This window comes from Acomys minous, assembly GCF_964271855.1.
Source record: "Acomys minous genome assembly, chromosome: 7".
Classification (NCBI taxonomy): Eukaryota; Metazoa; Chordata; class Mammalia; order Rodentia; family Muridae; genus Acomys; species Acomys minous.
In genome coordinates, this window is record NC_140488.1 from 74,122,352 (window position 1) to 74,138,781 (window position 16,430).

General features: G+C 47.0%; 1 protein-coding gene and 1 pseudogene across 4 annotated transcripts in view; one reads left to right on the forward strand and one right to left on the reverse strand.

Moving 5' to 3' along the window:
* The window catches only part of NHSL2 (NHS like 2), a gene marked incomplete at its 5' end in the record, with an annotated part of 256,434 nt that extends 240,925 nt beyond the window's left edge, over positions 1-15,509 (reverse strand). For all 3 annotated transcript variants that reach the window (XM_084789447.1, XM_084789442.1, XM_084789438.1), the window contains one exon: positions 15,041-15,509. In XM_084789447.1, the coding sequence (XP_084645573.1) occupies positions 15,041-15,320 (280 nt within the window). The remainder of the gene's footprint in view (positions 1-15,040) is intronic.
* Positions 8,112-8,600, forward strand: LOC311601754 (large ribosomal subunit protein uL24-like; annotated as a pseudogene). Its single transcript has one exon. The product of its transcript is annotated as a large ribosomal subunit protein uL24-like (transcript).
* Positions 15,510-16,430: the final 921 nt, after the last annotated feature.

A 16,430-nucleotide genomic window follows, 5' to 3' on the forward strand; every position in this document is an offset into this window, starting at 1 on the left:
CTAGTGTGCTCTCTGCTTCCTGTCTGCAGATCAGGATGTGAGCACTCAGCCGCCACTCTCATGTCATGCCCGCCGGCTGCCATGCTCCCCCATCATGATGGTGATGGATTTCTATACCTCTAGAATTGTAAGCCCAAAGAAATCCTCCCTCTTATAAGTTTCCTTTGTCATGGTGCTTTATCACAGCAACTAAAAAGTAACAACTATTATAGCTAAGGAAAACATTAATTGATACAAAGTATTTATTAGGTAATAAGCAAAAGTTTTAAAAAAAACCATTTCCTACTAGGCCATTAGTCATTCAACACACGCTTGCATCATACCTACTTGCAAACTAGATGCTGAAGACAGATGGATGAGTCAGCCACTGTCCTTTTCCTCAAGGATAATATGAAACATTTTAGGCATGAGGATTTGTTTCCAAAGCTTTTTTCCATATAGGAGCATTTCTGATCCTTCTGACAGAAAATAGAGGCTCAGAACTAGAAATTCCTCCTGTGAGATGATACCAGGACTCAGCCTCTACCAGAAGCCAAATAAGCAAAGGCAAGCAAGCTAGCTATCCCGCCTGGACTTGCTCCTCCCCAAAAGGTCTGTGGCTCACTACCCGTAGCAATTTACTAAAGTCTGGTTTGGGAGACGCTTGGAATTCATCCCAACACCTCAGGATCTGACGGGCTCAGCAGCTACATGCTATGTCCAAGTCCCTACCACCATCAGGACAAGATTTACCTCCCCTAGCGAGAGACTGCTTGAATGTCCAGCTCCTGGCTCGTCTGAAGCAAAGAAGTTACCAGAGTGTTCTTCCAAGTTCCTAAGACGAGGGGTACGTTACATTCAAGAGGTAGGAGAGGAAAGGAAATACAAGTGGATTCAAGAAAGGTCAATACATATTGCCAGCGTCTGCCGGGACTAGCTTCCCCCACCTGGAGGAAGTGCGGTTGCGAAAGTGAACAAAGTGCTGCAGGAGCATAACAGAGGGAGTCAGAGGGCTGTGGAGAGCAAGTCTGGAGGGATGAATAGGAGTTTTAGAAGAGGAGGAGGAGAGGAAAGGGCTATGGACGCCATCCCTGCCCCTGCGCTAAGACTTATGCCCACACGGGACTTAGCTGTCTGTAGTAACATCATCTCCTGAGCCATCACCCTAAGTGCTGAAACTCAAAGAGTTAACAGCAACTCTTAAGATTGATTTAAGTATCACCAATATCTGGCACAGAGGCCAGCACAGGCTTAGTGTGACGATCAGGGTAGGAATTAGTCTTTGGAGCCAACTCTAAATCACCAGATTAGAGATAAACGGCTTTCCTTTATTAAGGGACAAAAACATGAAAGGGGAAAGTATCTCAGCTATGCCCAAACTCAGCCTTTTTAAAGACAGTGTCTTGTTATAAAGTCCAGGCCTGGCCTGGAACTTTTAATCCTCCTGCCTCAGCCTCCCAAGTGCTAGGATAGCATTATGAGTCACCACCACACCCCACTCCAAACTCCCACTTTCAAGCTCATTTCAACAAAACACAGCCACGTTTTTCAACTATGGTGAAGGAAGAAATGATAGTGGCATTTTCCATCCAGTACCCCCAAAGTGTTGTTTTAGTCACAGTTAACAAGTCTGGCTGTTTATTCTAGAAAGCAGAGCCACAGGCGGAGGAATGGTAGCTGCCCCTTCAAGCAGTAGCCAACATCTGGGCATTTGGGGGAGAGGGGGGTGAGTAGCCAGTTTACTAGCAGCAAATGAAAGTGTGCCTGGAAAGATCGACAGGAGTGGAGTTGGCAGTCAACCAGGCCAGTTCAATAGACTAGGGGCTGGAGGAGTTAGCCTGGGAATTCCTCAAACAAGGTCTACTTCTAACCAGTCTCCATGTCCCTGGTGCTCTGGGGAACCTAGAGGTCTCTTGAAAAAGGAGTCTCAAGGCCACAGTTCAGTGAAGTTGGTTGTCCTGCCTGATTGCCCATGGAGGAAGGGTATCTTTCTTTAGTTGTAACAGAGAAGGTAGCTTTTTAAAACAGTTTATTTTTATTTTTATTTTTATGTGCATTGGTGTTTAGCCTGCTTGTATGTCTGTGTGAGGATGTCAGCTCTTGGAGCTACAGACAGTTGTGAGCTGCCATGTGGTTGCTGGGAATTGAACCCAGGTCCTTTGGAAGAGCGGCCAGTGCTCTTAACCTCTGAGCCATCTCTCCAGTCCAGAGAAGATAGCTTTTAAACATAAGTCCACCCAAATGCTGCTCTATTCTTTCATAGTTATAGCCAGAAGTTGCTCCACAAGAAAGAATGGCTCTCCCTAACTTGGCCACCTAGAGGAGGCATTGGTTTTGCTACCCATCTACCCATAGGGGACACCTACTTGCCATATATGTTAGCAGCTCCTATTGGCTCTGGGAATTCAATCAATGTTCCCTGTAACAAAAGGATTAACTATCAGGACCCCTTTCCTCCTCTCTCACCCCTCACATGCCTCAGGTAGTCTAGACGCCCCAAGCACAAAATATAAAACTCTCTGCACACGAATGACACCCATTCCCTAAATCTACTGTTTTCATTACCTTGGGATTATAAGGAAAAGATTTCACTGGGCATTTTCACAAGGGGGAGTAAATTTATGTAACCTGTTATTCCAAGAGGTAATGTTGTTCAGAAGCTGGATCACAGCAAGATCTCACTAGCCTACAATCCTCACAAAATTACTTCCCGGCTCCGTTTCCTGAGCTGCACTGTTCCCGCATTTCAGTGACGAACCTGTTCTGTATTGCTTTGAGCGGAACCGTTCCTTAAAATGTACTTCCCAGCCTTCATAAATAGATCCTTCCTCTTTTTCAAACCTAAAGTGTGTGGTTTTGCTGTGAACACTGAAACTCTTCACTGATGAAAGCACAAAAATTATACATAGAGATCGGGTATCACGAAGTGCTGTGGTATCTCTGTACAGCGTGGAATGCCTATTTTATCTCTGAGTCTGGGCCTCAGTCTCTCTAAACAGTCATCATTTCCTCTCAGTAAGTACTTTTGGAGACCCTTCTTTCTGCCTTGCTTTCATCCTCGGGGTCTGGAGCTGCTTGGGAGGCAAACTGAGGGAGGTTGCCTTTATAGCGCCTCGTCCCTGATCACAGCTGAGATGAACACGCTTAAAGTGCCTCCTCTCCCCCTTATACTCTTTGTCACAGTACTTTCCCAGGCGCTGCTGTCAGAATCAACTAAGCCTTGGGATTCCAAAATAGCTACTGAGGAGGTTCCAAGTGGGAAGCCCAAATACAGCCACTAACATTGAAGATGCCATTGGACCAGGCTTCTTCCTTTCTCTGGGTGGCTGTTGGCCAGGATCCATATTCTAAAAGTATTTCTGTTGGTATCATGACAGCTATTCTGTCTTCTAAATTGCATTTTTGAGCAGGGTTTAATGATACATGCCTGTAACCCCAGCAGGTAAAGGCAGGCAGGATCAAGAGTTCAAGGTCACCCTCAGCTATATAGTAAATTCAAGATGAGCCTGGGCTACAGGAGACCCTGTCTCAAAAAACAAACAAGAAAAAGCTGAATTGTATCTGTTCAAGTATATATGATTTTGAAAATACTGAGCATGTTTATACAGGTGTTCTATCATGCTGTATGAATGCACTGGCCTATGTTATGTATTAGTCTGGACTACCAAACAAGGGAAGCATGGCTTCTACTCTGCACATCAATTCAGAAGCAACCATTTCACTTCAGTCTGTAATTTCTGGCCTGGCCTAATTTGAAGCATGAAACTATAAAGTGAAAATGTCTTTCCTTTTGCCTGGATTCCCAAAAATGTGTACAGAGCAAACTTTTTCTACTCTGTTGGAAAGTTAATTGAAGGTATAGACCCAGCCCAGTGTCATAATATGTTACCATATGTAGCTATAACATAAAGAAAAGCATGGTCTTCATTTAAAATATTAGTGGATTTGATAACATGAACAAAACAACATAAGATGAAAGATCTTTTACTTTGCTGTAGCATATACTTTTTAAACATAAAGTATGTTTTTTTCTAATTGTCTTTCTTTACTTATAAATTTAAAATATATTATTCAACTTTAGAGGCATGGTTGTTTGTGATTAACTCATACATGGGACCATTTTGTCACTTGTTTTAACCTAAACTTACATTATACTTCATGCTCATTATCCACAAATATGATTTATAAAAGACTATATAATGAAGCACTGGGAGTGTAGCTCACTGGAAGCATCTACAATGCACAACATGTTTCCTAGCACAGCAAGGAAGAAGAAAGAGGAGGAAGCGGAGGATGAAGACTATGTGGTCAAATGGGTTGAGAAACTCCAGCTTGGTGACATGCATCCTTAACCATCCACAATGCAAGTCTTCACCCCAGCTGCACAGTACAGCCACTTGTAGACCTTTAAAAATACTGGGGCTGGAGAGATGGCTCAGAGGTTAAGAGCACTGTCTGTTCTTCCAAAGGTCCTGAGTTTAATTCCCAGCAACTACATGGTGGCTCACAACCATCTGTAATGAGATCTAATGCCCTCTCCTGCATGAAGACAAAGTACTGTGTACATAATAAGTAAATAAATCTTTAAAAATAGCTAAATAAAAAAATAAAAATACTGGTTCCTGCCCACCGTCCCCCAGAACTTCTGATTATAAAGGGGGCATGTCATCAGTAGTTTTAAAATCCTTTTAGATGATTTGGTTTTGCACTCAGGGTCATACAAGATTCTGTGGCTATAATTTAAACGTTTCAGAATGAAGTCAAAGGAGCATTGTAAGCATTGCGAAAGATTGTGTCCAGGGAGATGGCAGCAATGCCTGGTGCTTTGGGCATCTTGTAGACAATGCCAAGGTGTTCCCATGCCCTCGAGGCTGCTCAGCTGTGAGATCAGGATTTACTCTCTATCAGCACTGGTGGAAGATAGACCTGTTGGCCCTCCAGGCAAAAAGCTCTGTACATTTTGTGAAAACAAACAAACAAACAAACAGAACTTCTTCACCCCTTAGCCAAGTTGATTCTGTAAAAATGGTGAGCCAAGCCAGAAGCCATGCCCCTCCCCATAGCAAGAGACTAGGACAGAGCTAGTCAAGACACTTGCACAGGATCCCTGCCTAAAGGCAAAAACTGCTACTAAACTGATGGGCCAGAATCCACCCTCTGCTGCTTGGTGAACGCCCCTCCAATGTCCTAGCCTGGCAAGGTCTGAGGTCAGCAGGCATTGGTCTGTAACAATAAACATCCCAAGGCTGCCAGCACTCTCAGCAGAGCATACTTCAATTACAAAGGATGCCCCCTACCCTTGGTTGGCGGCCAGGTAGTGAACAAATGTCAGTGGGAGAGAATGAATAGAGGGATCAAAGGAAAGCACACTCCTGGGGTGGGGAAAGATGAGCTGACAGCCTCAAAAGCTAGGCGCACTCCTCCATGCACACGTGCACATCCTCCACAAGTTTGAGAGAAGAATTGCTGCAATTCCGAGCTATCTAGGAAAGACTTTTATTAGAACAGACTGGAAGGTATATTCCTCTAAGGGTTTCAAAAGGTGTCACAGCAGCCAGGCATGATGGCAAAAGGGGGTAATTCCAGCACCCACGAGGCAAAGGCAGGAGGATAAAAAGTTTCATGGCAGCCTAAGCAACATAGTGAGATTCTAGTTCAAAACCAAATAAATAAAGACTTCAAGGAATTGCATCTTTCTAGATTGTATCTGGAGATGGGACGCATGATTGTGGGATATGCACCAAGCATTTGGTACACGTTTTTAGGTCCCAGAAATAATCCCTTGAAATAAGTATGAACCCCATTTTACATATAAAGAACTGTGACTCAGGCACATCAGTTGGCTAAGATGTGTATTTGTTCACAGTATGGTTCTTCATAGCTGTATCCTAGTTTATCACTTCTATCATAGACCTAGCAAAATTTTACATAACCACTCCACTGTCCATGAATGTCTAGGTTACTTTCATTTTTGGCTTAACATGAAAAACAAACTATGTGGTGAACATCCTTTCAGCTCTCTTGATACAATATCTGATTTTTTTTTCCTTTAGAGTAAGATCGTGAAGTGGAATTGCCTGGTCAAAACAGACATGCCATGAATAACAAAAGCTGTCTTGCTAACAGCTCTGGGTGCTATCTCCTGCAAGGGAAGGGAGCCCCTGAGTATGCTAATATTAGGTCACCTCACAGCCTCCCAGTTGGGGAGAATAATGTGCTTGGTACTTGACTTAGACTGAGGAATCAGACTAGAAATTGTCAGGAGGATAATTCCACTGCTCTCAGCAGCAAAGGAATCCATCCGCTCAGAGGAAGAAAAAAAAGGAATGGATCTTAAAAACCCATCCTTCTTTCAAATCCATTTTCCAAAGGAAAAACACTTTTATTTAGACTAATGGTGTATATAGTTCAGTGGTGGAGTGCCTGTCTAGCATGAGGTAGGCCCTGAATAAGTTCAAGTCCCAGCACCATAAAATAAAAAGAGAGGAAAACAAACAAACAAATTTCCCCCTGGTTTTCCCATAGAGAACTTGCAAACCATTCCAAAGAATCTCTGTAATAAAAGATACAGTCACCTCAAACATCCCCACTCACAGACAAACACGCATGATAACAGATTTCAGTCTTAAGTGCCAGGGACACACACAGCAGGGAGACTCCTTGGGGGCTGGGATGGACCTGCGGAGGGGGGAGAATCTGCCTCTGCCACGCAACCTCAGCCTCATCTGCCTCAAGGGTACAGCTTCAATTTAACTATACTTTTTTACCCTCCTGACACTCTCTAACTCCGTGACCAACAAACAGGATGTGATAGGATCCCCCACCCAGCGTCTGCTGCTGTGGTGGCTTTTCTGTGCTGTGGAGCCTTATGCTCTCTCCTGAATCTCTCCAGCTCATCCTCCCCCACATCAGCTCCCTCTTACATCCCTGTAGTAGTATGGGCAACTTCCTGAACTAGAAATGCATACTGTCTTCTTCCCCTGACACAATAATGCGCACTGTTCTGCAGACTCAGACATCACATCCTCTTGGAAACATTTCTGCACTGAATCTGGTGTGCCTCTTCCACCTCTGCCGGAGCGAAGCCCTTACTCATCTGAGCAGCAGTGGGACTCACTATTCCTCCCAATGGGCTGGGGACCTGCGTTCAGTGCATCTACACCTACCAAGAAAGCATCACAGGATGAGCCAAGCTAGCCTAGAAAAGTGGCAGGAAGGAATTCATCTCGACAGCTACAGTACCTAGTAAAATGCCCACTAGGTGCCAAATCCTGACCTAGAAGCTGGAGAACTGGCAGTAAAAGCACAAATATCTGTGCCTGCAAACAACTTACATTTTATTGAAATGCTTACAACTTCCAGAGAGGTGAGCATTTGGGAGGGTGGGAAGGAAGGATGGAGAGTTGTTTGAGTGCACAAACTTTGCAAGTTAAAGGGCTGGGGTCTAGTTGTCTCTTGCACGTCCAGCCCCACTGCCTATCACACACAAGCCTTGCTGTAAGCTATTTATACAAATACTTACTCATCACACCTGACTGGCATTATCAAAGTAGCCTTGTCCATTAAAACGCTGCTGTCCTGTGGACACTGTCATTTGCAGCAACTACATGGAAGCAAAGGACATTATCTTGAACGAAGTAAGCCAGGTGCAGAAAGTCAAATACTGCATGTTCTCACTCATATGTAAAAGCTTTTTTTAAAAAAATTGAGCTAAATGTAGAGCAGTGGTTACCAGCAGCTAGAAATGATGGGGGCGGGGAGGCGGGGGGAGGAAGGGTTTTACAGGGAAAGTGGGCAATATACACAAAAAAACACAGTCATCTACAAGGAGTAAATTCTAATGTTCTTTAGCACAGTGGGGTAACTACAGTTCACAAGAACCCTTTTATTTTTTTTTAAATAAATATCTAAAACAGAGGCTCAGCTGGGGTGTGGTGGGTCATGCCTTTAACTTAATCCCAGCACTCAGGAGGCAGAGGCTGGCATATTGCTGTGAGTTCGAGGCCAACCTGGACTACAAAGTGAGTCCAGGACATCCAGGGCTACACAGAGAAACCCTGCCTCAAAAAAAAAAAAACCCACCAAAAAACAGTCTTTCTTTTTGCGGCCATGGATGGATCGCAGGCACCAAAATGAAGTTCGACCCCTTCGTGACTTCTGACTGAAGCAAGAACCACAAACACCATTTCAGTGCACCTTCTCACATTCAGTGGAAGATGATGTCTTCCCCTCTTTCTTTCCAAAGAGCTGAGACAGAAGTATAATGTCCGGTTCCTGTCCATTCGAAAGGACGATGAAGTTCAGGTTGTCTGTGGACACTACAGAGGCCAGCAGATTGGCAAAGTGGTCCAGGTATACAGAAAAAAAATACATCATCTATATTGAACGAGTGCAGTGAGAAAAGGTTAAAGGCACAACTGTCCACGTGGGCATCCACCCCAGCAAGGTGGTTATCACCAGGCTAAAGCTGGACAAAGACCAGAAGAGGATACTGGAAAGGAAAGCCAAGTCCCAACAAGTAGGAAAGGAGAAGGGCAAATACAAGGAAGAAACAATGAAGAAAATGCAAGAGTAGAGGCCTCTCATACATAGCTCTCAGTAAAGATTGTTTAAGTAAAAAACAAACAAACAAACAAAAACAGAGGCTCTTGAAGTCTCCAAACCAATTTGACTGAATGAACTTATGCAAAGAGCTTATTTCTTGATTGAACCACGAACATAACGTTTGTCATTCCCAACTAGGAGCAGAAAATTCTAGAAGGCTATGATAACACAAGCGGGTCATGATGACTACAGATCCACTATGCATTGTCTAGCTGCTGAATAGCCAACTATTCTTCATATATCTGAACATAAATGTCACGTGCCTAAAAGTCCAAATTAATGCGAAAATTGTTGAAAGCACTCTCTCTCATGCTTTGGGTCCTAATTCCATTCTTGGGCCCCAAACCAGACTGAATTGAAGAACTCTCTAGGGTATAAACTGGGGTCTTGATTCTACTTGCCAGCTCTCTTCAGCTTTCAGAAGAGTGTGTGTGTGTGTGTGTGTGTGTGTGTGTGTGTGTGTGTGTGTGTGTGTGTGTGTGTTTAACTCTTTTCCACTCACTGTCCCATGCTGATGTGGTGGGAACAGAGATGGCACCCGGCCCTACAGATCAGGAGCACTCCAGAGGGAGAGACCCAGGCTACTCACCTGTCTCTAAAATCCAGCACAACAGTAAGAACCGAAACAAAGTTGTGCCCACTCTTCAAAGCTAGAAAGTAATAATCTGGAGAAAAGATGAGGTGAGGCCTCTGAAAGAGTACAGAACAGCAAAGCCAGTAAGCCTGTTAAGCTACTTATGTACAAAAGGATAAGCAATCCATTCCTTGGACACATGTATGCTAAATGCATTTCTGGCAATCATTTTGCTTTCTTGTTCCCTGGAGTTTCGGGGTTTTTAATAAACATGCTTTTCGAAAATGCCAACTAAGCTCTACTGCAGCAACAGAAAATAGTCAAGATGTAGCAAATGTAGCATCACACTCTCAACTGAACTGCACTGTAAAGACGGTGGAAGGATCAATAGTAAAAAACAAACAACAACAACAACAACAACAACAACAACAAAAAATGGTGGCAAGGTGACCGTCAGAAGTTAGTGTGTCAACAGCTAAGTACCCTTTCCCACCTGAAGATCATTTCTCCAGAGCAAACTTTACTCCAAACTCCCAAGGTTTAACAGGGGAGTCTGTTGCCTCACACCTGCTCTCTGTAGCATGCAGGGTTGAGCATCCTTCCTCCCTCCCCAGCTCCAGCTTGCTTCCCAACTCCACAAACCACGGCATAGGGGCCATTCTTTAAAGCATCCCTCGGGGCCTGAAGGAATCGGGAATCATTCCTTATCCTGGACAAGTTCCAGCTAAAGAAAAGGCCAGAGTGACTCAATGAAGTGACTTGGAACTCAGTGTCATGGAAGAGGGCAGAACACTGGCTTAGAACATCAGAAGGCCCTTCGGAATCAAGGACTTCTGTCACCGACTTTCTCTATGACTTGGCCAGTGCCACATTGCCAAACTGGCAGACCGAATGCATTCGTGGATCACAAACAACAAGAATACAAAAGAGAGGGGAGAGGAAGAGAAAGAATCTACTAAGAAACTATTTTAATTGCAAAATGCAAGTGATCGTTGAGTCATTTCCAAAGGCTAATGCTTTCTTTGAAGGCTTCTACCCTTTTTATATAGAATTACATATGTGAAAGCACCAAAACCCTCTCAACACTCAATCTTCAACCTACAATCTCTCTCGCCTGCCTACAAGGTGTGCTGAGGCAACAGTGGCACAGAATTTGTGGGAGTGGCCAACCAATGACTGGCCTAATTTAAGGCCCACATGAGTAAAAGTCTTGATTCATCTGGGTGATTTTGGACACATCCTTTCCCCTTCCTGGACCTCAGCTGTCAAGTGCTATGATGCTCACAATGGTTTAGTGACTGAATTTTTGGTTCATATAGTATCAATAGACTCCACCCAAGCCAGAGAGGTACAGACAGGGACACACGATGCCAAGGTGCCGCTCTTCTCTGGAAACCTGATCACTTTCATCCAGGTCAAAGGTGAGCCCAGAAGCAATAACTTAAATCTTCTACTTCTCTACTAGTCTGACGACCTGACATTTTTGCCACTTTAGCTGTCCATGTGTCCACAAAGGAGAAGATTAAATTTCTTGTTTCTAAAAGGGAGGAAATTCTAGTGGACATTTTGATGTTCAAATTTCCTGAGAAGATGTTTTCAACACATGGAAATACCATGAAGCAGACCAAGAGTTTCATGGTATTTAAAGAGAAAATGGGAAGTGAAGAAAAAAATTAAATAGGTTTGTTTCCCACTTCCAACCGCTTCTGTCAACCCACCGTCCCAAGAGCCTCGGAGGATGACAGGCAGGGCAGAGACAAAAAAAAATCAGTCCTGGCAAAGTGTGTCTCAAGTCTCCCAAGATCTCCTAAGTTCCATCAGATTCCAGAGGTCATATCTGATCCTTCTAAGCAACAACAGTGAAACTCAGGGTGTAACATCTCACCTAGCGGCAAACTGGCTGCAGCCAAGAGTTGTAGTGTTCCTCTTTTTCACCCCATGCAAAGTTATATAGCACACTAGGATTATAATTCCAAGCAAAAATCCACCAGCTCTCCTTATGGTTTGCAACCCATGTTGCCACAATGTTGGAAAACCGAGAGAGGGATGCATAACGAAGGCGGGGGGGGGGGGGGATGTTCTGCTGTGGATCTCACAGGTTGCAGTCAAGTCAAGGCAACTGCAAAGATGCAACAGAGCATGTTTCTCACAGAAAGCCCACAGGCTACCGTGAAACAGCAGACAGCTTGCCAGTGTTGTGAAACAAGAGGCCCTGGTGAGACCGCTCAGCAGGTAAGGGCCCTTGCTGCTAAACCTGATAGCCCTAGTTCAAGCCCCAGGACTCACACGGTGGAAGGAGAGAAGCCACTGCCACAAGTTGTCTCTCACTGCCAGAACATACCTAGAGCTATACAATGTTTTACTAACTTCCTAGATCTCAAAGGAGATATTCTACTCTGAGGCCGATGTCCTGATTGCTTTTGTAATTATCATCTAAGCACCTACAAACATTAACCAAATCTCTGAGGGAGGCGTAAGAAAGCTTGGATTGACTCAGCATATGGCAGCAGGCGTGGAGCTATTTCCCACTGGCTTTGACCAGAACAACTTTGAGAAGAACACAGAGTAAAGGCCACAGGATGCAACAGAACAGGCCACATTCAAATCCCTATGTGGTGGGCAGAGGCGGGGGGGGGGGGGGGACGACACTCAATTTAGAGGCAAGGCCAGGCCTGAGGTATGAAGATCCACAGATAGAGAAACCTGGTTCAGACCTGAGGGGTCTTCTTCCCTACCACCCTCATCCCCCCAGCCCATGACAGTTTCTAGGGCAGTCTCAAAGGGGCTCAAGTTACCAAAGAACAGCCTTTGGGAGGAGTGTTGCCAGGCAACCAGGTCAGCCCAGTTCCTCCCTTGTAACCTTGAAGATGGTGGGAGCTTGACCTGAGACAGTGTAAAGAATTATGTGGAATCCTTTAGCATCCACTTGCTCCTCTCCTGTCCTGTCCTCCCCCTGGTGCTTCCCAGAGCCCCAGCCCAGCCTCCATGCTGTGGGCCAGTGTGACTTGTCACTATTCAGCCCTTTAGTGACAGCCAAGTTGTCCCAGCAGGGAGGCTACAAGCTGGCTTGTCAGCTGTCATTCACTCTGGCCCTGTTTCCAAACCTTCTTCCTTCCCAGATTTCTTTCCCACTATGGTTGGAAGAAATACCTACAGGAAAACTATGAGGGCAAGTTGAGCTAGGTAGATAGCGTGCAGGGTAAACGGTTAACCGGAAGTGCTAGCCTTCAGCAAGATGGTCAATAAAGGAATGAGAATTGCCAGGAGGAAAGGGCACTACAAAGAACAACCCGAAAGGACCAGCCCTGACTATGTCTGCAGGCTTCGATCTTTTCCAAAACCTACTTTATTTGAGGTTCTTTAATGCTTATACCTCCCTTCCAACCCACCTACTCTAGATAGGAGAGAAAAGAGGTTACTGGGAACGGGAGAAGTAGACCTTCTGGACTCAGTTCCTGGGAGCAATCCTCCTGGCTTAGTCCTCAGGATTTCAGCAGACCCGCAATTCAACCAAAGTTGCTGCTGGGACCTGGAACAGCAGCCGGAGCCCAGAGGCCTGATAAGTGGAGCTATGAGCAGCCAAACAATAATACCAAGACCCAAAAAGCCCCCCCCCCGCCGCCTCCTGTTTTGGGCTCATATATATATGAGTCTGTACTAAGATGTGTTTCAGCTGGCAAAAACCAAGCCCCTGCACAAGGTGGTTCATCTTCTCGTGGATAAACATCACCTGTTCCATCACAAGTCTGTTCTCCATCCCACACTTGGGATCAAAACAAAAACATGTTTACATCCACTACATATGTCTGCTTGTTTGCTTATGATCAGAATCTAATATCCAGCCCGCTGGACACCTTGATGAAGCTTATGCCTCAGCGACAAGGGGGGGGGTACCAGATGGTACTCTGAATATGCTCCCCACCTCTCATTGCATTTGGCACTTACCCTCGGCTCATCGTTGAGAGGGCTGAAAAGTGTACACTGGGAATCTCAACAAGAGTCTATAGCAGGAAAATAGAAACGCCAAGTCCTTTCGAGACTCACAGAAGGCAGCTTTATTTGTGTGTGCAATAGTCCTTGGAGAACCTCAGGGCCAAGCAGCACGTACATTCTCAAAGGCAAGTGCACTAAAATTCAGAGACAGACACATTCCCAGCTCTTGCAAACTTCCAAGAGGCTAAATCAATGGGACGTTATCTTAAGAATCATCCCCTTCCTTGAATAATAATACCCACAGCATCTAACTATCTCTTTCTTACCTAATAGATCACTGGAAAGGGTTAGGCCCCTAGGTGACTTGGTGAAGCCATCCCAACACTGCAGCCCATGGGAAAGGCCGGCTGACTCAGCAAACAAAGTTATGAGTTGGAAAAGCAGAGCTTCCTCCAGGTCCTCAACTTACCCCCCTCCGCCCCCGCTGAACTCAGTAGGTGGCTCTCTGCAGGCCATACGTGCAGGCTGAACAGGGATTTGGAAATGTATTCTCCAAGCTGTCTTATCAAATTTCTCCTAGACTAACCCTGGTAATCAGTGGGACCCTAGGGAAAGAAAAACAATGACCTTCTTACCCTCTTTGTTAACTGAGAAGGAGCCAGACCCAGGGCCTCAGCTTTCCTGGTCCCCTGCCTCCCAGAGGCTTCTGGTTCCATGTCCACATTCCATCTGGCAGTCATCTGTGTCTTCCACCTTCCTTTGCTCACGGGATTCAGTTTATTTTTCTCTAGCAGTGACCTCTGCCATCTACCTCAAAGGTCAGAGACCTTTGTGAAGGACGCGGGGGTGCCTGAGCCTCTGACTCCTGTCATTTTATAAGGGGTGGAGTCGGCAACGAAGAAAGGCTGACCCACACAATTCTCTCCCAAGGCCTCACTCAAAAGTCAGCACGTAGCCATCTTCTGCCTCCATCTGAAACTTTCTGGCCACACTGCCCCCACCCCCACCCCCACCCCCGCCTCCCGCCGCCGCCGCCTCTCCTTCCTAACCTTCCCCAGGTGCCAATTGGCCCTATAACCTGGCATATCTCTGTTAATCAGCCTTTTTTAACATATTCAGCCCCCACCCCCCTTTGAGAGAAGTTCCACATTCTAAGGAAATGCTGCCTTTCTTCACAGAGGAGATCCTCCCTATTCAAAGTGTTGAGATCCAAAGTAGTAAAGAGCCAGAGCTCCCGCCCGCCCGCCTACAGTCTCACAGGTTCCTAGCGTTCAGTGAGCAAACTCCAGGGATTGGCGTTTCTCAGGCAGAGCTTGGTCTTAAAGCGAACACACTTTTAAGAAAACCGATGACAGTTTCTTTAAATGGTTCTCTCCAGCAAATCTGGGCAGCAGAACCTTAGCAAAGGGAGGGGGCATCAGCGAAGCCCTGAGCAGTCTCCCCTCCCCCTTGCCGGCCACTCCTGGCGAGGCTACGCGGAACATGCGGGTAAAAGCAGGCGGGAAGGGCGCTCACAAGCTGCTGGGCGCGGGAAGCCCGTTCACACTCCAGCGCGAAGTCGCACGGTTCTAGCTTCAGGGGCCCCGCCGCCCGGGAAGCAGGCGGGCAGCTCGGGCGCGCTTTCCAAAGTGACCTATCACCAGAGACAAGCTGGCGGGGCCACTCAGCTCCAGACGCCACCGGGACGCTTTGGTCTGCGCCGCCCAGGACTCTGTGGATCCCTCCCTCTCCAAGCCCTCCGGAGGTGGCTGAAACCCCCAGGCCGGAGCCCTGAGCACAGAGGGCCACTAGGGACGGCGCGAGCGGATCCCGGGAGAATCTGACTGCGTGAGGGCGCCCTGGAGGCCGTGTCCCTCGATCTCTGAGGGGAGGCCACGGGCAGACCCATCGGGACATCCCTAGATGCTAGTGGGAGAGGGTCGTGGGTCGCGGGCGCCTTGCGTCTTTTACCTAGCAATTCTTCATCGTCCTCTGGGCCGAGCAGGCGACAGGGAAGGCGGCGGCGGAGACGCACGGTGCGCCGGTACAGGCTGTCGGTGCGGCGTCCAAGAGCCAGCAGGTGCCCCTCGAGGTCCTCAAGCAGAGCCAGCGAGTGGCCGCAGAGGTCTGCGAGCTGGCGGAGCAGGCTGAGCGCAGCCAGGTGGCTCACGTCGCGGAGTTCAGCCAGTGGTTGCGGCGGCTTGCGCGGGCACAGACGCTGGGGCACCACCGTGCGCCGGTAGAACGGCATCCTGGGCGCGGGCGCGGGAACCGGCGCGGCCCGCTAGCCTTGTGGCACTCTGGGCCCCTGAGAGGTGGCAGCAGTCCGGGCGGAGTAGGGTCCTGCACTCTGGCGGGCGAGAGGCCCGGGCGGCTGGGCGGGCAGGCGGCTTCACAGCCTGCAGCGCCGGCTCCCCGCGGGCTGCACACTCGCAGGAGCCACGAGTCCCTCTGACTCTGCTCCGCTGGGCTCCTCCTCCCTGCCTTTCTCCTCCTCCTCCCTCGCTCGGCTACTTCGAGATTCTCCCCCCACCCACCCCCCTACACACACACACACACACACACACACACACACACACACACACACACACACTTTTTTTTTTTCCTTTTGCGGTCAGAAATTCGCAGATTAACGCTTGATCCTGGAAAAAAGAGAAAAAGAAGTAGGAGGAGGAGTAGAAAGAAGCGGAGAGTTAACGGAGGTCTGCATGAACGTGTGTTGAGGAGGCTGTGATGTTTGGTTCCGTGTGCTGAATGTGCCCCTGTCCTCCTGTGGAGCTTCAAGCCCTGTCCTGATGGTTAAGGGTTAAGGTTGTTCTTCTTCTTCTTCTTCTTCTTCTTCTTCTTCTTCTTCTTCTTCTTCTTCTTCTTCTTCTTCTTCTTCTTCTTCTTCTTCTAACTTAAACTTTTTTCTTTGTAAATTAAAAAAAATGCAAATGCACCGGCGTCCACACCAGCGAGTCACAGCAGAGACATACAGAATAGTCTGACTTTATGCAACTAGCTTTCCTTCTAATGTCTACTCTGTGCTGTGCACCAACCTACACCAGGCTATGAGTACAACAAGCTAGCAGTCAGAATCCTGAGAATACAGGAGAAAACCAAGTATCTTATTTGACTGTTCAGGAGGGAAGTGACCCTGTGGAATAGCACTGTCTCTGCCTGCTTATAAAGGCATGAGTGAAGAAAAACAAACCCATTTTGTGGAATAATCTATTCCACTGGAACTGAGAGACACCGCTTACATTTTATACTAAAAGTGGGCCCAGAGCTGTTTCCTTTACTGGGAACGGGGAGGGGAGCGGGGGGTGGGGGGGTGGGGGGTGGGCAGCTAAAATGAGCTCCTGCAGTATCACAGAAG